At 48.3% G+C, this 23,665-nt stretch overlaps 1 protein-coding gene across 3 annotated transcripts in view; it reads right to left on the bottom strand.

Moving 5' to 3' along the window:
• Nucleotides 1-23,665, bottom strand: part of kansl1b (KAT8 regulatory NSL complex subunit 1b) — a 179,076-nt gene that overhangs the window by 10,100 nt on the left and 145,311 nt on the right. For all 3 annotated transcript variants that reach the window (XM_067969141.1, XM_067969144.1, XM_067969142.1), the window contains 6 exons: nt 21,853-22,014; nt 20,120-20,271; nt 17,345-17,466; nt 16,580-16,646; nt 16,370-16,488; nt 15,639-15,891 (listed from right to left, as the gene is read on the bottom strand). In XM_067969141.1, the coding sequence (XP_067825242.1) occupies nt 15,639-15,891; nt 16,370-16,488; nt 16,580-16,646; nt 17,345-17,466; nt 20,120-20,271; nt 21,853-22,014 (875 nt within the window). The remainder of the gene's footprint in view (nt 1-15,638; nt 15,892-16,369; nt 16,489-16,579; nt 16,647-17,344; nt 17,467-20,119; nt 20,272-21,852; nt 22,015-23,665) is intronic.

Here is a 23,665-nt window from a genome sequence, read left to right as displayed (position 1 = left end):
TTGACCATGAGACCCATCTCCTGTTCTCTCGACCCAATTCACACTAAATTCCTGACCACCCAACTTCCCTTCCTGGCCCCCATGTTGGCTGATATTGTTAACAGTTTCCTCTCCTCAGGTACTGTCCTCCTCCCCCTCAAATCTGCCGTCATCACCCCCCTCCTCAAAAATCCCATCTTTGACCCTTCTGTCCTTGCAAACTACCGCCCCATCTCCAACCACCTCCCTTTCCTCTCCAAAGTTCTTGAACATGTTGTTGCCTCCCAAATCCGTGCCCATCTTTTCCGCAACTTCCTGTTTGAATCCCTCCAATCAGGTTTCCGCCCCTGCCATTGTACTGAAACGGCCCTTATCAAAGTCATAAATCACATCCTATGTATCTGTGATGATGGTAAACTCTCCCTCCCCATCCTTCTCCACCTGTGTGTAGCCTTTGACACGGTTGACCACACCATCCTCCTCCAATGCCTCTCCTCCGTTGTGCAGCTGGGTGGGACTGCCCTCACCTGGTTCCATTCCTATCAGTCCAGTCGTAGTCAGAGAATCTCCTGCAACAGCTTCTCCTCCCGCTCTGTTACCTCTGGAGTCCCCCAAGGGTCTTTCCTTGGCCCCCTCCTATTTCTTATCTACATGCTGCCCCTCGGCGACATCATCCGAAAACACGTCAGGCTCCACATGTACGCTGACGATACCCAGCTCGACCTCACCACCACCTCCCTTGACCCCTCTACTGTCTCTCATTTTGTCACACTGCTTGTCCAGCATCCAGTACTGGACGGGTAAAAATTTCCTCCAACTAAATATTGGGAAGACTGAAGCCTGTGTCTTTGGTCCCCGCTGCAAACTCTGTACCCGAGCCACCGACTCCATCCCTCTCCCTGGTCACTGTCCAGGCTGAACCAGACCATGCGCAACCTTGGAGTTCTATTTGACTCTGAGATGAGCTTCTGACCACATATCCACTCCATCTGCCGACTTCCACCTCTGTAACATCGCCCGTCTCCATCCCGCCTCAGCTCATCTGCTACTTTTTTTTTAAATTCGTTCACGGGATGTGGGTGTCGCTGGCAAGGCCAGCATTTATTGACCATCCCTAATTGCCCTTGAGAAGGTGGTGGTGAGCCGCCTTCTTGAACCGCTGCAGTCCGTGTGGTGACGGTTCTCCCACAGTGCTGTTAGGAAGGGAGTTCCAGGATTTTGACCCAGCGACAATGAAGGAACGGCGATATATTTCCAAGTCGGGATGGTGTGTGACTTGGAGGGGAACGTGCAGGTGGTGTTGTTCCCATGTGCCTGCTGCTCTTGTCCTTCTAGGTGGTAGAGGTCGCGGGTTTGGGAGGTGCTGTCGAAGAAGCCTTGGCGAGTTGCTGCAGTGCATCCTGTGGATGGTACACACTGCAGCCACAGTGCGCCGGTGGTGAAGGGAGTGAATGTTTAGTGTGGTGGCTGGGGTGCCAATCAAGCGGGTTGCTTTATCTTGGATGGTGTCGAGCTTCTTGAGTGTTATTGGAGCTGCACTCATCCAAGCAAGTGGAGAGTATTCCATCACACTACTGACTTGTGCCTTGTTGATGGTGGAAAGGCTTTGGGGAGTCAGGAGGTGAGTCACTCGCCGCAGAATACCCAGCCTCTGACCTGCTCTCGTAGCCACAGTATTTATATGGCTGGTCCAGTTAAGTTTCTGGTCAATGGTGACCCCCAGGATGTTGATGGTGGGGGATTCGGTGATGGTAATGCCGTTGAATGTCAGGGGGAGGTGGTTAGACTCTCTCTTGTTGGAGATGGTCATTGCCTGGCACTTATCTGGCGCGAATGTTACTTGCCACTTATGAGCCCAAGCCTGGATGTTGTTCAGGTCTTGCTGCATGCGGGCTCGGACTGCTTCATTATTTGAGGGGTTGCGAATGGAACTGAACACTGTGCAGTCATCAGCGAACATCCCCATTTCTGACCTCATGATGGAGGGAAGGTCATTGATGAAGCAGCCGAAGATGGTTGGGTCCAGGATATTGCCCTGAGGAACTCCTGCAGCAATGTCCTGGGGCTGAGATGATTGGCCTCCAACAACCACCACCATCTTCCTTTGTGCTAGGTATGACTCCAGCCACTGGACAGTTTTCCCCGATTCCCATTGACTTCAATTTTACTAGGACTCCTTGGTGCCACACTCGGTCAAATGCTGCCTTGATGTCAAGGGCAGTCACTCTCACCTCACCTCTGGAATTCAGCTCTTTTGTCCATGTTTGGACCAAGGCTGTAATGAGGTCTGGAGCCGAGTGGTCCTGGCAGAACCCAAACTGAGCATCGGTGAGCAGGTTATTGGTGAGTAAGTGCCGCTTGATAGCAATGTCGATGACACCTTCCATCACTTTGCTGATGATTGAGAGTAGACTGATGGGGCGGTAATTGGCCGGATTGGATTTGTCCTGCTTTTTGTGGACAGGACATACCTGGGAAATTTTCCACATTGTCGGGTAGATGCCAGTGTCGTAGCTGTACTGGAACAGCTTGGCTAGAGGCACGGCTAGTTCTGGAGCACAGGTCTTCAGCACTACAGCTGGGATGTTGTCGGGGCCCATAGCCTTTGCTGTATTCAGTGCACTCAGCCGTTTCTTGATATCACGTGGAGTGAATCGAATTGGCCGAAGACTGGCTTCTGTGATGGTGGGGATATCGGGAGGAGGCCGAGATGGATCATCCACTCCGCACTTCTGGCTGAAGATGGTTGCAAACGCTTCAGCCTTGTCTTTTGCACTCACGTGCTGGACTCCGCCATCATTGAGGATGGGGATGTTTGCAGAGCCTCCTCCCGTTAGTTGTTTAATTGTCCACCACCATTCACGACTGGATGTGGCAAGACTGCAGAGCTTTGATCTGATCCGTTGGTTGTGGAATCGATTAGCTCTGTCTATAGCATGTTGCTTCCGCTGTTTAGCATGCATGTAGTCCTGAGTTGTAGCTTCACCAGGTTGGCACCTCATTTTTAGGTACACCTGGTGCTGCTCCTGGCATGCTCTTCTACACTCCTCATTGAACCAGGGTTGATCCCCTGGCTTGTTGGTAATGGTAGAGTGAGGAATATGCCGGGCCATGAGGTTACAGATTGTGGTGGAATACAATTCTGCTGCTGATGGCCCACAGCGCCTCATGGATGCCCAGTTTTGAGCTGCTCGATCTGTTCTGAATCTATCCCATTTAGCACGGTGGTAGTGCCACACAACACGTTGGATGGTGTCCTCAGTGCCAAGACGGGACTTCATCTCCACGAGGACTGTGCGGTGGTCACTCCTACCAATACTGTCATGGACAGATGCATTTGCGACAGGTAGATTGGTGAGGACGAGGTCAAGTAAGTTTTTCCCTCGTGTTGGTTCGCTCACCACCTGCCGCAGGCCCAGTCTAGCAGCTGTGTCCTTCAGGACTCGGCCAGCTCGGTCAGTAGTGGTGCTACCGAGCCACTCTTGGTGATGGACATTGAAGTCCCCCACCCAGAGTACATTTTGTGCCCTTGCTACCCTCAGTGCTTCCTCCAAGTGGTGCTCAACATGGAGGAGGACTGATTCATCAGCTGAGGGAGGGCGGTAGGTGGTAATCAGCAGGAGGTTTCCTTGCCCATGTTTGACCTGATGCCATGAGATTTCATGGGGTCCAGAGTCAATGTTGAGGACTCCCAGGGCTACTCCCTCCTGACTGTGTATCACTGTACCGCCACCTCTGGTGGGTCTGTCCTGCCGGTGGGACAGGACATAACCCAGGGATGGTGATGGAAGATTCTGGGACATTGGCTGAAAGGTATGATTCTGTGAGTATGGCTATGTCAGGCTGTTGCTTGACTAGTCTGTGGGACAGCTCTCCCAATTTTGGCACAAGTCCCCAGATGTTAGTAAGGAGGACCTTGCAGGGTCGACTGGGCTTGGTGTTTTGCCTTTGTCGTGTCCGGTGCCTAGTGGTCCGTCCGGTTTTATTCTTATTATGACTTTTCGTAGCGAGATTTTACAACTGAGTGGCTTGCTAGGCCATTTCAGGGGGCAATTAAGAATCAACCACATTGCTGTGGGTCTGGAGTCACATATAGGCCAGACCGGGTAAGGACGGCAGGTTTCCTTCCCTAAAGGACATTAGTGAACCAGATGGGTTTTTACGACAATCCGGTAGTTTCATGGCCATCATTACTGATACTAGTATTTTAATTCCAGATTTTTATTTAATTAATTGAATTTAATTAATTAATTGAATTTAAATTCGCCAGCTGCCGTGGCGGGATTTGAACTCATGACTCTGGATTTTAGTCCAGGCCTCTGGATTACTAGTCCAGTAACATAACCACTATGTTACCGTACCCGCTACTGAAACCCTCATTCATGCCTTTGTCATCTCCAGACTGGACTATTCCAATGCTCTGTTGGCCGGCCTCCCATCATCCACTCTTCATAAACTTGAGCTCATCCAAAACTCTGCTGCCTGTATCCTAACTCGCACCAAGTCCCATTCTCCCACCACCCCTGTGCTCGCTGATCTATACTGGCTCCCAGTCTGGGGACGGCTCAATTTTAAAATTCTCATCCCTGTTTTCAAATCCCTCCATGGCCTCACCCATCCAGCCGTACAACCCTCCGAGATCTCCGCACTCTTCCAATTCTTGCCTCTTGCGCATGCCCGATTTTATTCGCTCCACCACTGGCTGCTGTGCCTTCAGATGCCTAGGCTCTAGGCTCTGGAATTCCCTCCCTAAACCTCTCCGCCTCGCTTTCCTCCTTAAAACCTACCTCTTTGACCAAGCTTTTGGTCATCGAACCGATTACCTCCTTACGTGGCTCAGTCTCAAATTTTATTTGATAACGCTCATTAAAGGCGTTATATAAATGCAAGTTGTTGTATCTAACCCATGCTGTACCTGCCCTGGGACTGTTTGATGGGACAGTATAGAGGGAGCTTTACTCTGTATCTAACCCGTGCTGTACCTGCCCTGGGAGTGTTTGATGGGACAGTGTAGAGGGAGCTTTACTCTGTATCTAACCTGTGCTGTACCTGCCCTGGGAGTGTTTCATGGGACAGTGTAGAGCGAGCTTTACTCTGTATCTAATCTGTGCTGTACCTGCCCTGGGAGTGTTTCATGGGACAGTGTAGAGGGAGCTTTACTTTGTATCTACACAAACGCATGAAGGGTAGTAAACAAGGTTGGTGAGCTGCAGGCGCAAATAGCCACATGGGAATACAATGTCGTGGCAATAATGGAGACCTGGCTGAAGAGGACAGGAGAGAGCAAGAGGCAAAGAGAGGATATGAGAATAGAATGGTGGCCAACATAAAAGGGAACCCAAAAATCTTCTACAGGCATGTAAACAGTAAACGGGTAGTAAGAGGAGGGGTGGGGCCAATCAGGGACCATAAAGGAGATCTACTCATGGAAGCAGAGGGGATGGCTGAGGTACTAAATGAGTACTTTGCATCTGTCTTTAGCAAGGAAGATGATGCTGCCAGAGTCTCAGTAAAGGGAGATATAGTTGAGATACTGGATGAGCTAAAAATTGATGAAGAACAGGTACTTGAAAGTCTAGCTGTACTTAAAGTAGATAAGTCACCCGGTCCATATGGGATGCACCCTAGGCTGCTGAGGGAAGTAAGGGTGGAAATTGCGGAGGTACTGGCCATAATCTTCCAAATATCCGTAGATACGGGGGCGATGCCAGAGGACTGGAGAATTGCAAATATTACACCCTTGTTCAAAAAAGGGTGTAAGGATAAACCCAGCAACTACAGGCCAGTCAGTTTAACCTCAGCGGTGGGGAAACTTTTAGAAACAATAATCCGGGACAGAATTAATTGATTAGGGAAAGCCAGCATGGATTTGTTAAAGGCAATTCGTGTTTAACTAACCTGATGGAGTTTTTTGATGAGATAACAGAGAGGGTAGATGAGAACAATGCAGTTGATGTGGTGTATATGGATTTTCAAAAGGCATTTGACAAAGTACCACATGGTAGGCTTATCATCAAGATTGCGGCCCATGGAATAAAGGGGGCAGTACCAACATGGATACAGAATTGACTAAGGGACAGGAAACAGTATAGTGATGAATGGTTGTTTTTCGGACTGGAGGGAGGTGTACAGTGGTGTTCCCCAGGGGTCAGTGCTGGGACCACTGCTTTTCTGGATATATATTAATGACTTGGACTTGGGTGTACAGGGCACAATTTCCAAATTTGCAGATGACACAAAACTTGGAAGGGTAGTAAACAGTGAGGAGGATAGTGACAGACTTCAAGAAGATATAGACAGGCTGGTGGAATGGGCGGACACGTGGCAGATGAAATTTAACGCAGAAAAATGTGAAGTGATACATTTTGGTAGGAAGAACGAGGAGAGGCAATATAAACTAGAGGGCACAACTCTAAAAGAGGTACAAGAACAGAGAGATCTGAGGGTATATGTGCACAAATCATTGAAGGTGGCAGGGCAGGTTGAGAAGGTGGTTATATGGATTTTATAAATAGAGGCAGAGTACAAAAGTATGTAAATCATGTTGAACCTTTATAAAACACTGGTTTGGCCACAACTGGAGTATTGTATCCAATTCTGGGCACTGCACTTTAGGAAAGATGTGAAGGCTTTAGAGAGGGTGCAGAAGAGATTTACTAGAATGATTCCTGGGATGAGGGACTTTAGTTATGTGGATAGACTGGAGAGGCTGGGATTGTTCTCCTTGGAACAGAGTCGGTTGCGAGGAGATTTGATAGAGGTATTCAAAATCATGAAGGGTCTAGACAGAGTAGATAGGGAGAAACTGTTCCCATTGGCAGAAGGGTCAAGAACCAGAGGACACAGATTTAAGGTGACTGGCAAAAGAATCAAAGGTGACATGAGGAAAAACTTTTATACACAGCGAGTGGTTAGGATCTGGAATGCACTGCCCGAGGGGGTGGTGGAGGCAGAGTCAATCATGGCCTTCAAAAGGGAACTGGATAAATACTTGAAAGGAAGAAAATTGCATGGCTACGGGGATAGGGCGGGGGAGTGGGACTGGCTGGATTGCTCTTACATTGGGCCGTGCGGACTCGATGGGCCGAATGGCCTCCTTCCATGCTGTAACCTTTCTATGATTCTATAGCCCGTGCTGTACCTGCCCTGGGAGAGTTTGATGCCGACATTGGGTGCATGCAGTTGAAAGTTTTCCATTCTCCAGGACTATGCTCATGAACACGAAAGTTTAAAAAGTTATGAAACACAAACATTCAGCACTCTTTAGCAAAGGCCAAAGAGCAGCATTAGAATGCAGTGTGCTGCAGAATCACAGTACAAGGCCATTGGCACGACTCCTCACCTGGTGGGCTTGAACTCTCCACTATACTGCAGTGAGGAAAGCCAAGGGGAGAACTAGGGATCAGAGAATCAGGAGAGCAGTATTGGTGGAGGCCTTAGTGTCCTCAAATGTGAGGTGAGCTGGAGAGGCCCAGCACTACAAACTGAGCAAAATGGTGCCAAGAGCAGCAATGGGGACACCAATCAGTTTGATGCCACCATAACTCACCAACTACTCAAGCTCGAAGCGTAAACTCTGCTAAAACGGGTTTGACTTTTCCGGGCTCAGCCCCTCTATCAGGAAAGTGTGATTCGAGGGGCTCAGGGACACTTCCTGCCCGACTGACTTGCCTTGATTGGTCTAATGGATGAAAGGAATAGGCCATGTCCACAATTTCACTGTGCATGCACTGCCACAAGATGCGTTATACAGCTCGATGCAACTAAACACCTAACTCAACGTCAGAAGAGGGCTCTATCACTGTGACAATTCAATTTAGTACAGCCACCGTCAGAATCTTACAGCACAGGAATCAACCATTCAGCCCACTGTACCTGTGCCCGCTCTCTGAAAGAGCTATCAACTTAGCCCCTTCCCCATATCCGGCCAATTACCGCCCCATCAGTCTATTCTCAATCATCAAAGTCATGGAAGGTGTCATCGACAGTGCTATCAAGCAGCACTTACTCACCAATAACCTGCTCACCGACGCACAGTTTCGGTTCCGCCAGGACCACTCGGCTCCAGACCTCATTACAGCCTTGGTCCAAACATGGACAAAAGAGCTGAATTCCAGAGGTGAGGTGAGAGTGACTGCCCTTGACATCAAGGCAGCATTTGACCGAGTGTGGCACCAAGGAGCCCTAGTAAAATTGAAGTCAGTGGGAATCAGGAGGAAAACTCTCCAGTGGCTGGAGTCATACCTAGCTCAAAGGAAGATGGTAGTGGTTGTTGGAGGCCAATCATCTCAGCCCCAGGACACTGCTGCAGTGTCCTAGGCCCAACCATCTTCAGCTGCTTCATCAATGATCTTCCCTCCATCAAAGTCAGAAATGGGGATGTTCGCTGATGATTGCAGAGTGTTCAGTTCCATTCACAACACCTCAGATAACAAAGTAGTCGACGCCACATGCAGCAAGACCTGGACAACATCCAGGCTTGGGCTCATAAGTGGCAAGTAACATTCGTGCCAGACAAGTGCCAGGCAATGACCATCTCCAACAAGAGAGTCTAACCACCTCCCCTTGACATTCAACGGCATTACCGTCGCCGAATCCCCCACCATCAACATTCTGAGGGTCACCATTGACCCGAAACTTAACTGGACCAGCCACATAAATACTGTGGCTACAAGAGCAGGTCAGAGGCTAGGTATGCTGCGGCAAGTGACTCACCTCCTGACTCCCCAAAGCCTTTCCACCATCTACAAGGCGTGTGATGGAATACTCTCCACTTGCCTGGATGAGTGCAGCTCCAACAACATTCAAAAAGCTCGACCAAGACAAAGCAGCCCGCTTGATTGGCACCCCATCCACCACTTTAAGCATTCACGCCCTTCACCACCGGCGCACCGTGGCTGCAGTGTGTACCATCCACAGGATGCATTGCAGCAACTCGCCAAGGCTTCTTCAACAGCACCTCCCAAACCTGCGACCTCTACCACCTAGAAGGACAAGAGCAGCAGGCACATGGGAACAACACCACCTGCACGTTCCCCTCCAAGTCACACACCATCCCGACTTGGAAATATATCGCCGTTCCTTCATTGTCGCTGGGTCAAAATCCTGGAACTCCCTTCCTAACAGCACTGTGGGAGAACCGTCACCACACGGACTGCAGTGGTTCAAGAAGGCGGCTCACCACCACCTTCTCAAGGGCAATTAGGGATGGGCAATAAATGTCGGCCTTGCCAGCGACGCCCACATCCCATGAACGAATAAAAAAAAGTACCCTTCAATGATTCATCCATTTCACATTTAAACCTATTATGGATTGTACTTCCATGAATGTTGCTGTTCGGGCATTCCATTTCAATAACAACTTGCATCATATCATAGAGCACCTTTAACGTAATAAAAATGTAGCAAGGCGCTTCACAGGAGCGTAATGAGACAAAATATAACACCAAGTCACAGAGATATTAGGACAAGTGACCAAAAACTTGGTCAAAAAGGTAAGTTTTAAGGAGCATCTTAAAAAGGAGTAGAGAGAGGTGGAGAGGTTTAGGAAGGGAATTCATTTCCCTCTGTAAAAAAATTCTAACTTCTCCCTTTTTGGTGATCTTAAATTTATGCTCTCTACTTACCAACTGTCAACCAGCAGAAATAATTTTTTCCTGATTTACTTTATCAAAACCTTCCATAATTTTGAACACCTCTATCTCCTCTTAATCTTATTTGTTCTAGTGGAGAGCCCAGTTTCTCTAGTCTCTTGAAATAAAACCTTTGATCCATGTTATCAGTGACCCTCTTCGACACCCTCTCCATGTCTCGAATCCTTCTTAAAACATTTCTAACTTCTCCCATCGTTCTTCCAGTGACAATCCTCAGCCCGTGCCCCTCGTTAATCTAAGCAACCTTTCACTGTTGACTCTCATTATTTCGACGACGTCTACTATACACCCCCTTTAACCTACTAGTTTAAAAATAAGCCCTAGCTTTTTGAGCCTCTCTTCATAACTGCGCCGTCTCATTCCTGGTATCCTTCTAATGAATCTTCACTGTCCCCTTTGCCTCTAATGCCCTTCCTATAATGGGTTGCCCAGAATGGCATACAATATTCCAACTGTGGCCTAACCAATGTCTTGTACAAATTCAACATAATTTCCTTGTTTTTGTCAGCCTTGGCTCAGTGGTAGCACTCTGAGTCAGGTGGAGTATAATGTGGGGAAATGTGAAATTATCCACTTTAGTAGGAAGAATAGAAAAGCAGAATTTTTTTTTAAGAAGGTGAGAGACTAAGAAATGCTGGTATTCAGAGGGATTTGGGTGTCCTTGTACACAAATCACAGGAAGTTAATATACAGGTATAGCAAGCAATTAGGAAGGCAAATGGTATGTTAGCCTTTATTGCAAGGGGGTTGGAGTGTAAGAGTAAGGAGGTCTTGCTGCAATTATATAGGGCTCTGGTGAGACCACACCTGGAGTACTGTGTACAGTTTTGGTCTCCTTATCTAAGGAAGGATATACTTGCCCTTAGAGGGGGTGCAACAAATTGATTGATTCCTGGGATGAGAGGGTTGTCCTATGAGGAGAGATTGAGTAGAATGGGTGTATATTCTCTGGAGTTTAGAAGAATGAGAGGTGATCTCATTGAAACATATAAAATTCTTAGAGGGCTTGACAGGGTAGATGCTGAGAGGCTGTTTCCCCTGGCTGGACTGTCTAGAACGAGGGGGCGTAGTCTCAGGATAAGGGATCGGCCATTTAGGACCGAGATGAGGAAAAATTTCTTTACGCAGGGTTGTGAATATTTGGAATTCTCTACCCCAGAGGGCTGTGGATGCTCAGTCATTGAATATATTCAAGATTGAGATCGATAGATTTTTCAACACTAAGGGAATCAAGGGATATGGGGATAGGGAGGGAAAGTGGAGTTGAGGTATAAGATCAGCCGTGATCTTACTGAATGGCAGAGCAGGCTTGAGGGGCTGTGTGGCCTACTCGAACATACGAATTAAGAACATATGAATTAAGAGCAGAGTAGGCCATTTGGCCCCTCGTGCCTGTTCCTGTTCCTATTTCTGATGTTCGAAGGTTGTGGCTTCAAGCCCCAGCGCAGAGACGGAGTACAAAATCCAGGCTGACACTTCAGTGCAGTACTGAGGGAATGCTGCGCTGTCAGAGCTGCCGTCTTTTGGATGAGGCATTAAACCGAGGCCCCGTCTGGGGTGAAAGCAAGAGATCCCACTGCACTACTTGAAGAGCAGCAGTGTTTCTCCCGGTGTTCTAGTCAATATTTATCACTCACCCAATATCGCTAAAACAGATTATCTGGTCATTTATCTGCAATTATCTCCGTTTGCAAATTTGCTACGTGAAAAGCACTTTATAAATGCAAATTCTATCTCTTTTATATTCAATGCCCCTATGTATAAAACCCAGAACCCCATTTATCTTTGGCATTTCCTATCAGTGCTCCCACCTTTAAAGATCTTCCATCCTCGATCTCTTCTGCTGTTAAGAATATTAACATTTTGTTTCACTGTTCTTTTTCCCCAAAATATCTACTTCACATTTCTCTGCATCTGCCACCTATCTGCCCACTCTGCTAACTTATGTCCTCAGTTTGCCATGCTCTCTAATTTGGGATCATCAGCAAACTTAAATCTCTCTCCTCGTGTCTGTGGCCAAATCATTTATATAAAAGGGAAGAAAGTCGTCTCGGAACCAATTCCACCCACATCCACCAATCTGAAGAGCATCCGATTGCCCCGACTGCTTTTACCTCTGTGTCCACGTGGGGACACTCCTTTTAATACCATGGGCCTAACCTTTCACAAATCTCTTACGCAGCACCTTATTAAATACCACCTGAAAATCCACATGTACAACATCCACTGCATTCCTTTTATCCATGTATTGTAATTTCCTCAAAAATGCAATTAGGCAAGGATGATCTATGCTGACTACCCCAGAACAGAACAAAGTCACTAATTACATCCCAGATCATGGACTCTATACGTTTTGCCACAAACAAATAAGATTAACTGCCCTATAATTTCCTGTCTTAACCCTTTCTTCTTAAACAGGGGTGTAACATCTGCCATCTACTGACCTTAGGCACAATGCCAGTTCCATCTGGACCTGGTGATTATGGAGACACATACTACCCGGGCCTGGTGAGTTCCGGGGTACGTACTACCCGGGCCTGGTGAGTTCCGGGGTACGTACTACCCGGGCCTGGTGAGTTCTGGGATACGTACTACCCGGGCCTGGTGAGTTCCGGGGTACGTACTACCCGGGCCTGGTGAGTTCCGGGGTACGTACTACCCGGGCCTGGTGAGTTCCGGGGTACGTACTATCCGGGCCTGGTGAGTTCCGGGGTACGTACTACCCGGGCCTGGTGAGTTCCGGGGTACGTACTATCCGGGCCTGGTGAGTTCCGGGGTACGTACTACCCGGGCCTGGTGAGTTCCGGGATACGTACTATCCGGGCCTGGTGAGTTCTGGGATACGTACTACCCGGGCCTGGTGAGTTCCGGGGTACGTACTACCCGGGCCTGGTGATTTCCGGGATACGTACTACCCGGGCCTGGTGAGTTCCGGGGTACGTACTACCCGGGCCTGGTGAGTTCCGGGGTACGTACTACCCGGGCCTGGTGAGTTCTGGGATACGTACTACCCGGGCCTGGTGAGTTCCGGGGTACGTACTACCCGGGCCTGGTGATTTCCGGGATACGTACTATCCGGGCCTGGTGAGTTCCGGGGTACGTACTACCCGGGCCTGGTGAGTTCTGGGATACGTACTACCCGGGCCTGGTGAGTTCTGGGATACGTACTATCCGGGCCTGGTGATTTCCGGGATACGTACTATCCGGGCCTGGTGATTTCCGGGATACATACTATCCGGGCCTGGTGATTTCCGGGATACGTACTATCCGGGCCTGGTGAGTTCTGGGATACGTACTACCCGGGACTGGTGATTTCCGGGATACATACTATCGGGGCCTGGTGATTTCCGGGATACGTACTATCCGGGACTGGTGATTTCCGGGATACATACTATCCGGGACTGGTGATTTCCGGGATACATACTATCCGGGCCTGGTGATTTCCGGGATACATACTATCCGGGCCTGGTGATTTCCGGGATACATACTATCGGGGCCTGGTGATTTCCGGGATACGTACTATCCGGGACTGGTGATTTCCGGGATACATACTATCCGGGACTGGTGATTTCCGGGATACATACTATCCGGGCCTGGTGATTTCCGGGATACGTACTATCCGGGCCTGGTGAGTTCTGGGATACGTACTATCCGGGCCTGGTGAGTTCTGGGATACGTACTATCCGGGCCTGGTGAGTTCCGGGATACGTACTATCCGGGACTGGTGATTTCCGGGATACGTACTATCCGGGACTGGTGATTTCCGGGATACGTACTACCCGGGACTGGTGATTTCCGGGATACATACTACCCGGGCCTGGTGATTTCCGGGATACGTACTATCCGGGCCTGGTGATTTCTGGGATACATACTACCCGGGCCTGGTGATTTCCGGGATACATACTATCGGGGCCTGGTGATTTCCGGGATACATACTATCCGGGCCTGGTGATTTCCGGGATACGTACTACCCGGGCCTGGTGATTTCCGGGATACGTACTATCCGGGCCTGGTGATTTCTGGGATACGTACTACCCGGGACTGGTGATTTCTGGGATACGTACTACCCGGGACTGGTGATTTCTGGGATACATACTACCCGGGCCTGGTGATTTCCGGGATACGTACTATCCGGGCCTGGTGATTTCCGGGATACGTACTATCGGGGCCTGGTGATTTCCGGGATACATACTATCCGGGCCTGGTGATTTCCGGGATACATACTATCCGGGCCTGGTGATTTCCGGGATACATACTATCCGGGCCTGGTGATTTCCGGGATACATACTATCGGGGCCTGGTGATTTCCGGGATACATACTACCCGGGCCTGGTGATTTCCGGGATACATACTATCGGGGCCTGGTGATTTCCGGGATACATACTATCCGGGACTGGTGATTTCCGGGATACATACTATCCGGGCCTGGTGATTTCCGGGATACATACTATCGGGGCCTGGTGATTTCCGGGATACATACTATCCGGGCCTGGTGATTTCCGGGATACATACTATCCGGGCCTGGTGATTTCCGGGATACATACTATCCGGGCCTGGTGATTTCCGGGATACATACTATCGGGGCCTGGTGATTTCCGGGATACATACTATCCGGGCCTGGTGATTTCCGGGGTACGTACTATCCGGGCCTGGTGATTTCCGGGATACATACTATCCGGGCCTGGTGATTTCCGGGATACGTACTACCCGGGCCTGGTGATTTCCGGGATACGTACTATCCGGGCCTGGTGATTTCCGGGATACATACTATCCGGGCCTGGTGATTTCCGGGGTACGTACTATCCGGGCCTGGTGATTTCCGGGGTACGTACTATCCGGGCCTGGTGATTTCCGGGATACGTACTATCCGGGCCTGGTGATTTCCGGGATACATACTATCCGGGCCTGGTGATTTCCGGGGTACGTACTATCCGGGCCTGGTGATTTCCGGGGTACGTACTATCCGGGCCTGGTGATTTCCGGGATACATACTATCCGGGCCTGGTGATTTCCGGGATACATACTATCGGGGCCTGGTGATTTCCGGGATACATACTATCCGGGCCTGGTGATTTCCGGGATACGTACTATCCGGGCCTGGTGATTTCCGGGATACGTACTATCCGGGCCTGGTGATTTCCGGGGTACGTACTATCCGGGCCTGGTGATTTCCGGGGTACGTACTATCCGGGCCTGGTGATTTCCGGGGTACGTACTATCCGGGCCTGGTGATTTCCGGGGTACGTACTATCCGGGCCTGGTGATTTCCGGGGTACGTACTATCCGGGCCTGGTGATTTCCGGGATACATACTATCCGGGCCTGGTGATTTCCGGGATACATACTATCGGGGCCTGGTGATTTCCGGGATACATACTATCCGGGCCTGGTGATTTCCGGGATACATACTATCCGGGCCTGGTGATTTCCGGGGTACGTACTATCCGGGCCTGGTGATTTCCGGGGTACGTACTATCCGGGCCTGGTGATTTCCGGGATACATACTATCCGGGCCTGGTGATTTCCGGGATACATACTATCGGGGCCTGGTGATTTCCGGGATACATACTATCGGGGCCTGGTGATTTCCGGGATACATACTATCGGGGCCTGGTGATTTCCGGGATACATACTATCCGGGCCTGGTGATTTCCGGGATACATACTATCCGGGCCTGGTGATTTCCGGGATACATACTATCCGGGCCTGGTGATTTCCGGGATACGTACTATCGGGGCCTGGTGATTTCCGGGATACATACTATCCGGGCCTGGTGATTTCCGGGATACATACTATCCGGGCCTGGTGATTTCCGGGATACATACTATCCGGGCCTGGTGATTTCCGGGATACATACTATCCGGGCCTGGTGATTTCCGGGATAAGGAATCTGCCACGGGCACATTCGCTATTGCCATTATCTCTTTGATATCTCGATATCAGACATTAGGTCAGTTAGATTTTTAAACAATGCAATATTTTTCTCCTGGTTTGACTTCATTCTCACCTGTTCTTCGTGACCAATATCTGGGGATGAACAGCGTGTGTCCTCATTTGAAACCCGTCCAGCACTCTCTCGAGAAAGAGAGGAATAAAGTATGTCTGGGCTGACCGGAGGTGCAGAAGGGCTGCAAGGTGAGGGTGTGAGGGGTAAGTCTCCGAGACTGTGAAAGCTGACGTCAGGGGAGGCAGGTTGAGGGGTCGAAGGGTTTGTGTTACCAGGTTGAGGGGTGGAATGTCCATCTGTTGATTTATAAGATCTGAGGTTTGGGAAATAAAAAGAAAGATTCATTACGTCAGTCACATTGGCTGCAACAAGGAGCCGACTCTCTCAGCTGAGGGTGCACCCTGCCCACACCTCGAACCTTTTACATCTTTCAGGATTTGGGTGACAAGTTCACACCAAACTTAAAGTTTTCCAAATCTACACTGCAGCATGGAATGAGGGCCAGGGCTTACTCCTAGCATTCCCCACAAAGGAATTCCCAATCTCACTCAGGGGAGAAGAGAACAGGATCCTGCACTGTGGGGTGGGCAGGAAATAGAGGCTATGTCACCCTCCACCACACCCTGCTCACCCACAGATAGCCATCTGAGAGCAGGTTACACAGCAGCTGTCAGTTCGTGGCTGCAGGATTGCGTACGGCAAATAAAAGCACCCTCCCCTGCCCCCCCATCATAGACCATTACAACAATCAAAGCATGAGGCCGCAGTTGTGCCCCATCCTGACCAATTACCTGCTGCCACGCCTTTGCGCACTGACTGGCGAGGCTGACCACGTCGTCCACCGCGAACGCTCAAACTCCTCGTAATTTGCGTGCCGAGACCCAATCACTGCATCGGAAAAATCCTCCATCTAAAACACATGGAATATTTCTACATTGTTAAACCCACTCTGTACAAACTAAGTGAACTCTGCACAGGCTTTAACATATCATAGCACCTACCTCCTCCTGGTCCTCTTCATTAAATCTGTGATTCGTTAAATCTGCTTTTACATCCACTACACGCCAACTAGAGAGGGAGGAGAAAATGATGACTGTGACAAGAACTCAGGTGATCCTGAATCTACATTTTAATTAGGAAGTGAATGAAGAGTGGCCAGAGCTCACACTCAGTAACAGAACAGCCAATCAGTAGACAGCATTACTGCTGACACTGACACACCACACCCCCAACCACTCCCCTTAAACCAGACACCACACCCCCAACCACTCCCCTTAAACCAGACACCACACCCCCAACCACTCCCCTTAAACCAGACACCACACCCCCAACCACTCCCCTTAAACCAGGTAGTCCTCGCAGGTCGCAGATAACATTTTCACACTGCAACGCAATACAAACCGGTGACTTCTGATCAACACAAAACGATCGCACCACTCCACGGCCTGCTCACTCCGCACCACCATAGTGCGGCAAACATTATCTTCTTTTTAAAAACAAAATCTTCCGGAGAGTTAGAGACTCTACAATCCCAAAAAATCGTTCCTTAACATCCCGTGCACCATCCTGAAGGAACCACGGTCTGCATCACATGGAGACCACTAACGACCTCTACAGATCAGTACCTCATCACAATCCCTTTACTGTGCTTACTCCATCATGCCAGCTGTGAATCTGCTTTACCCATTCCCATCCTGCTCCACCTCAACACCTGCTGAATCCCAATGATATGATGTCAGGACTTTGAACAAACTCTGGGTCTTTACCTCGGTGTTAGGATCTCCTTATACTGCAGCTTCTCCACCCGAGTCGTCGCAGCGACAGACATTGGGATCACGATGTTGTTAATATCGAAGGAACTTTCTCCCCTTCTCCTCCTGACTGCCTGCTGTTATATGAAAAGAAAGTCAAAACAGAACATTCCAATGTGCCAAAGGTGGCTTGGGCCACACGGATATACAAAAGCCAATTAATTGCCAGTCTGGGCTTCCACTAAGATTTTGAGTTCAAGTTATAATTCTTTTTGAAGGGAGGGCAGGACAAGGAGAGTAGGTTAATTTTAGTGTTTTACCAAGTTAAGGGATGTCATTGCTGGGGGGAATAGTAACAACTTTCCACCCTTATTCTCCGCCTCCTCCCGATCAGCATCGAACACTGCCAGGTTATATACACGTGGTAACGCTTCCTCTACATCACTGCAACAGTGTCAGAACAGCAACCTCACTGCTCGTTGGCTAAGTATTGGGAACATGGCACTGTATCACAACAGCATCCTTGTGATCTCAGAGACCACTACAAATTGGATGGAAACCACCCAAAACCCAATTCATGTAGGACCCTTACAGCCCACAGAATGAGGAGACTCCCAACAGTCTAGGGTGGATCTGAACTCAGGTCCCATGGTAAAAGACAAGCCAACACTCTGCACTCCACATAATCCAATACTGTGCAAACATACTCACTCACAAAATAGATACACCAAGCCCTTTCACATTTAGAATTGGCAGCAGGGAGTAAATCACAAAGCTACAATATGTTAGTGTTTGACAGGAGCTGCACTGAACTTTGAAAATAAAGGTCGAGTTGTTTAGGAATATCCTTTTTCCTCCATTCTCATGAAGTGGGCATCGCTGGCGAGGCCGGCATTTATTGCCCATCCCTAATTGCCCTTGAGAAGGTGGTGGTGAGCCGCCTTCTTGAACCGCTGCAGTCCGTGTGGTGAAGGTTCTCCCACAGTGTTGTTAGGAAGGGAGTGCCAGGATTTTGGCCCAGCGACAATAAAGGAACGGCGATATATTTCCAAGTCGGGATGGTGTGTGACTTGGAAGGGAATGTGCAGGTGGTGGTGTTCCTATGTGCCTGATGGCCCTTGTCCTTCTAGGTGGTAGAGGTCGCGGGTTTGGGAGGTGCTGTCGAAGAAGCCTTGGCGAGTTGCTGCAGTGCATCCTGTAGATGGTACACACTGCAGCCACAGTGCGCCGGTGGTGAAGGGAGTGAATGTTTAGGGTGGTGGATGGGCTGCCAATCAAACGGGCTGCTTTGTCCTGGATAGTGTTGAATTTGAGTGTTGTTGGAGCTGCACTCATCCAGGCAAGTGGAGAGTATTCCATCATACGCCTGACTTGTGTCTTGTAGATGGTGGAAAGGCTTTGGGGAGTCAGGAGGTGAGTCACTTGCCACAGAATGCCCAGCCTCTGACCTGCTCTTGTAGCCACAGTATTTATGTGGCTGGTCCAGCTGAGTTTCTGGTCAATAGTGAACCCCAGGACGTTGATGGTGGGGGATTTGGTGATGGTAATGCCGTTGAATGTCAAGAGGAGGTGGTTAGACTCTCTCTTGTTGGAGATGGTCATTGCCTGGCACTTGTGTGGCACAAATGTTACTTGCCACTTATGAGCCCAAGCCGATGTTGTCCAGGTCTTGCTGCATGTGGGCACGGACTGCTTCATTATCTGAGGGGCTGTGAATGGAGCTGAACACTATGAAATCATCAGCAAACAGCCCTACTTCTGACCATTGATGGAGGGAAGGTCATTGATGAAGCAGCTGAAGATGGTTGGACCTAGGACACTGCACTGAGGAACTCCTGCAGTGATGTCCTGGGCTTAGGTGATTGGCCTCCAACAACCACTACCATCTTCTTAACCCCAAGATTACATTTATAGCTTTGTAATTCACTCCCTATCTGCAAAAGATTATAGGCAGGGGTCCCTCCCAATAGCTCAGTGGGTTAAGATAGTATACACATAAGCCACACAGCCCAGAAACTCCCAGGTTCCATTCCTGGTCTGTGCTAGGTTAGCTGGTCATTAGCTGTGCCAGTAAAGTGAATCTCAGCACTCTGGGCTAGGGAGAAACACAATCAGGAATCATTCGATGTGATTTCTATCCAGTGATTTCTGCTATAAAGTGCGTGTGTGGCCATCCAGAGAGACAGGACTGAGTACAGCCCATGGATGGAAAACGTGCCAGCCCTTGCTGGGTTCAAACACGTGGAAGACAAATTGGACAAAGAACTGGGGAGCATGACACTGTGCCCCAGCAAGAGTCAATACCTTCAGGGAGGAGCAAATTCGCACAAAAAAAAAAACTGTACACACAATTTTGGTTTGGAAGGACTGCCTTATAGTTGGGTCTAGACTTAGGAATCAGACAGCTGAACTAGTACAGAAGATTAAACTGTCTGAGATTCTAACAAGTAAAAAAAAAACAGAATAGAAATATTAACTGGAAGGGACACAGGGTGAAAGCACAATGTCCCTGCACCTGCACTGAATCCCAGCCTGGACAGCAACACTGCGAACGTAGTGTGTGAAAGACAAAACGATCGCCAAAACACATCCATTATTAAAGTGGGAAGAGTTCTGCTCCCAGCACTGACACCCGCCACCTAGCGCACAAAACCTCACCAAAAAAATACCTGGTGTTGTAATTTTCTCCCTGCTCTAATAAAAACTAATTGCCAATACATTTTCTAATTACATTGTGCAATTGCTTGCCTTGTAGTTTTCCATTTATCCTGTATAAAATTCCCTCCTTACCAGCATGGATCCCACACTGTGTGTGTTGGTCGTGCTCAGTGCGGAGCTCTCTGATGATATGGACAGCTGCCGCAGCAGTGGGCTGTGGACTGAGGTCTGAGAGCTAACTGTAGAACTGTATGGACTTCCCATGTCCGACAGGGCCCGTCTAGCTGCAAAAACACAAAAACAAAAATTCTGAACAACTTGGCATGTTCAAGTGCATGTGCTGCTGTTATTTCAAACCTTGCTTACACTGATTAAACCATTCACCGACACATTCTGCATTAACAGATTCCAGGGCAGTGTCAGCTCAAACACAGCAATACAGTCAATGGGGTCAGTAATGGGACTGAATTACTCTCACTCTGCGTAACAATGCCCTAACGTAGGAGTATTCAAACTGTGTCCCCCAGACCCTGGCAATCCAGCCCACGAAGACCTGCCAACTCAGTCCAATTTGCTCCATGTCTTACTTGCTGGTTTGTCCTGTTTCAATTTTGTGTCCTGGAAATTTGGAAAGGATGGTTCTTAGCGCTGTTGCCTCATTGATGGATAAATCCTAAACCAGAGAACCGAGTTGTAGCTTGAGATAATTAAGAACGAATGGGAACAGGGAGTTAAACTTTATATGTGGCCAGAGTTGAGGTGCACCTGTCCTCAGAGTTTAGTGGCTGGTCTAGCATTGCAAAGTCCCCCAATGCTGATAGAATGACTGGTTTCAGCTGGTTAAACTCCAGCAGTAGCCCTGCACACACTTGGGTGTCCCTAAACTTCAGCCTCTCTCAACGTGCATCCATGTGTCCTGGACTTTAGTCAGTGACGTGACAAGGAGAGAGTATGCATTTCCTGTCGAGCAAACAGAAACTCTACGTATCTCAGTAATTTGGTTGGAGACTCAAACATGGCAATAGGGTTTATATTAAAACACGGGGGAAATCTTCTTTCACATTGTCCTGCCCAGCCACTGCCCTTTCAAATGTAACCAAGTATCTCAGCACGTTCCACCAATTCTCCAGACCCACAGAACTTGCGGCCAAGGAGCTTCTGTAAAGTGAATGGGGACACGAAACCCAACGAGCACATAGACACTCTGCCCACACTGCCAGGTCTGCAGTCTCAGTTACAAGCTGTGTCAATTATGAAAATTAATTGCAGTAACAGCATGTAAACATCTACTTTCAACCAGTATCGCATAAAGTCTCCAAGAAATCATGGCACACACAATGATTTCTAAGCTTTGTTTCCGAACGCTGGATAAGTGAGAATAATACTGAGGATGGAAAATTATTCATAGAAATATTCTAACAAGCAACGCTGTTACCTGGGTTGTTTCGTGTACTGACGCCAATACGCGGCACACCAGAACTTACCAGCGCCTGGACGTGCTGCTGGGTGTTTTCCACAGTGCACCTGGCATGGAAATTTCAGACACCACCTCGCAATGACATTGACAGGGTCACGTGACTGGTGAACATCCAATCAAACGGTCTAAAATCCAGCTGAGTGATGGAAATGGCAGAGTCCCTGCTACAGTGAGTGATTCCGAGTCACTTTCTCCTGTATGGATGTAACGTTTGGCATATTGTGGAACCCATGTGATGGTCCCCAGTGACTCCATTTCCAGAAAAGGAAGCAGTGGCTGAAATCACTGTTTAAACACCGCGCACATGAACAGTTTTATCCCTTTGCACCTTTTTATTTCTCCTCCCCTCTCTAAATGATTTACAATTGATACAGATTCAGGACGTTACCTTCCGTTAGTTCTGCTGACAGCTCTCGCTGCCTCTTTTTGTTATGGAATTTATCCTGTACAGGAGCACTCACAGGAGCATTCTCCAACTTAGAGACAGACAGTAAATCATCAAAGTGCTGTTTAAATGTCTTCTCTGTACGATTCTTATTGTGGGTATACTCTGCAATGAAGCACAAGCACTTTACAACTCAATATGCATTCACTTGCACCGGTTCAGATTTTTACAGCCAACTCCGAACTCCTTTTGTTAAATCACTTGTTAAGAACAAGCAGGAACTGAGGCAGTCATTTCCCTTTAACTCCAGGCTCAATCTGTTTGACTGGTCCATGATTTAATCGCACTTCACACCAGCAGCCTCCCAGCTTCAAACTGTTAAATCAAAACCTCAGGGGAAGGCTTTCAGTGCAACTCAAACTGCCCCCATCTGAGGTCATGGTAAGTGCTCAGAAGGACAGTGGACAACAACTTAACTGAACTTCAGCTTACAACACAAGAAAACAACAAAGTTAATCGTTTGAATAAACACGACATTTATTAAAGACTGAGTACCAGTGAGGAACTTTTGCTGCTCCTAAGTGAGACTGTGCAGGTTGTTTTTCCCAGTGATGATGAACCCCTGGTAGTCAATTACTTTACTCAGCATCTGAAACCTGGGATTACATTATATTGTAGCCTAAGCTCACTCCCCAGTATTGGCCACTGCTTTGCTATTTTGCTTTAAATATACAATTCAGAGCTGCCAGTAAGCCCCAGTGTTAGCATAGTGAATACACTACACTTATAGAATGGTGTAGCACAGGAGGCCATTTGGCCCATCATGCTTGTGCCGGCTCTATGAAAGAGCAATCCAATTAGTTCCATTCCCCTGCTCTTTCCCCATAGTCCAGTAATTTTTTTTCTTTTCAAATATTTATCCAATTCCCTTTTGAAAGTTACTATTGAATCTGTTTCCACCGCCCTTTCAGGCAGTGAATTCCAGATTGTAGCAACTCGCTGCACAAAGATTGCTCATGTCCCCCCCGGTTCTTTTCCCGATTATCTTAAATCTGAGTCCCCTGTGGTTACCAAACCTTCTGCCAGTGGAAACAATTTTACCTGTCTACCCTATCAAAACCCCTCATAATTTTTATCACCTATATTAAATCTCCCCTTAACCTTCTCTGCTCTGAGAACAACCCCAGCTTCTCCAGTCTTTCCACATAACTGAAGTCCCTCATCCCTGGTACCATTCCAGTAAATCTCTTCTGCACCCTCTCTAAGGCCTTGACATCCTTCCTAAAGTGAGGTGTCCAGAATTGGACACAATACTCCAGCTGAGGCCTAACCAGTGATTAATAAAGGTTTAACATAACTTCTTTGCTTTTGTATTTATATTTCTATTAATAAAGCCCAGGATCTCGTATGCTTTATCAGCGTTTTCAACTTGTCCTGTCACCTTAAAAGATTAGTGTATGTACACCCCCCAAGTGTCTCTGTTCCTGCATCCACTTTAAAATTGTACCATTTCGTTTATATTGCCTCTCCTCATTTTTCCTTCCAAAATGTATCACTTCACACTTCTCTGCATTAAATTTCATCTGCCATGTGTCTGCCCATTTCACCAGATGTTTATGTCCTCCTGAAGTCTGCTACTATCCTCCTCACTGTTCACTACAATTCTGAGTTTTGTGTCATCTGCAAACTTTGAAATTGTGCCCTGTATATCCAAGTCCCCAGGTCATTAATATGTCAAAAAGAGCAGTGGTCCTAATATCGACCCCTGGGGAACACCACTGCATACTTCCCTCCAGTCTGAAAACAACTGTTCACC

The sequence above is a fragment of the Heptranchias perlo genome, chromosome 30, assembly GCF_035084215.1.
Source record: "Heptranchias perlo isolate sHepPer1 chromosome 30, sHepPer1.hap1, whole genome shotgun sequence".
Lineage (NCBI taxonomy): Eukaryota > Metazoa > Chordata > Chondrichthyes > Hexanchiformes > Hexanchidae > Heptranchias > Heptranchias perlo.
The sequence above is the reverse complement of the archived record's forward strand: the minus strand, read 5'-3'. Positions and strand labels throughout refer to the sequence as shown.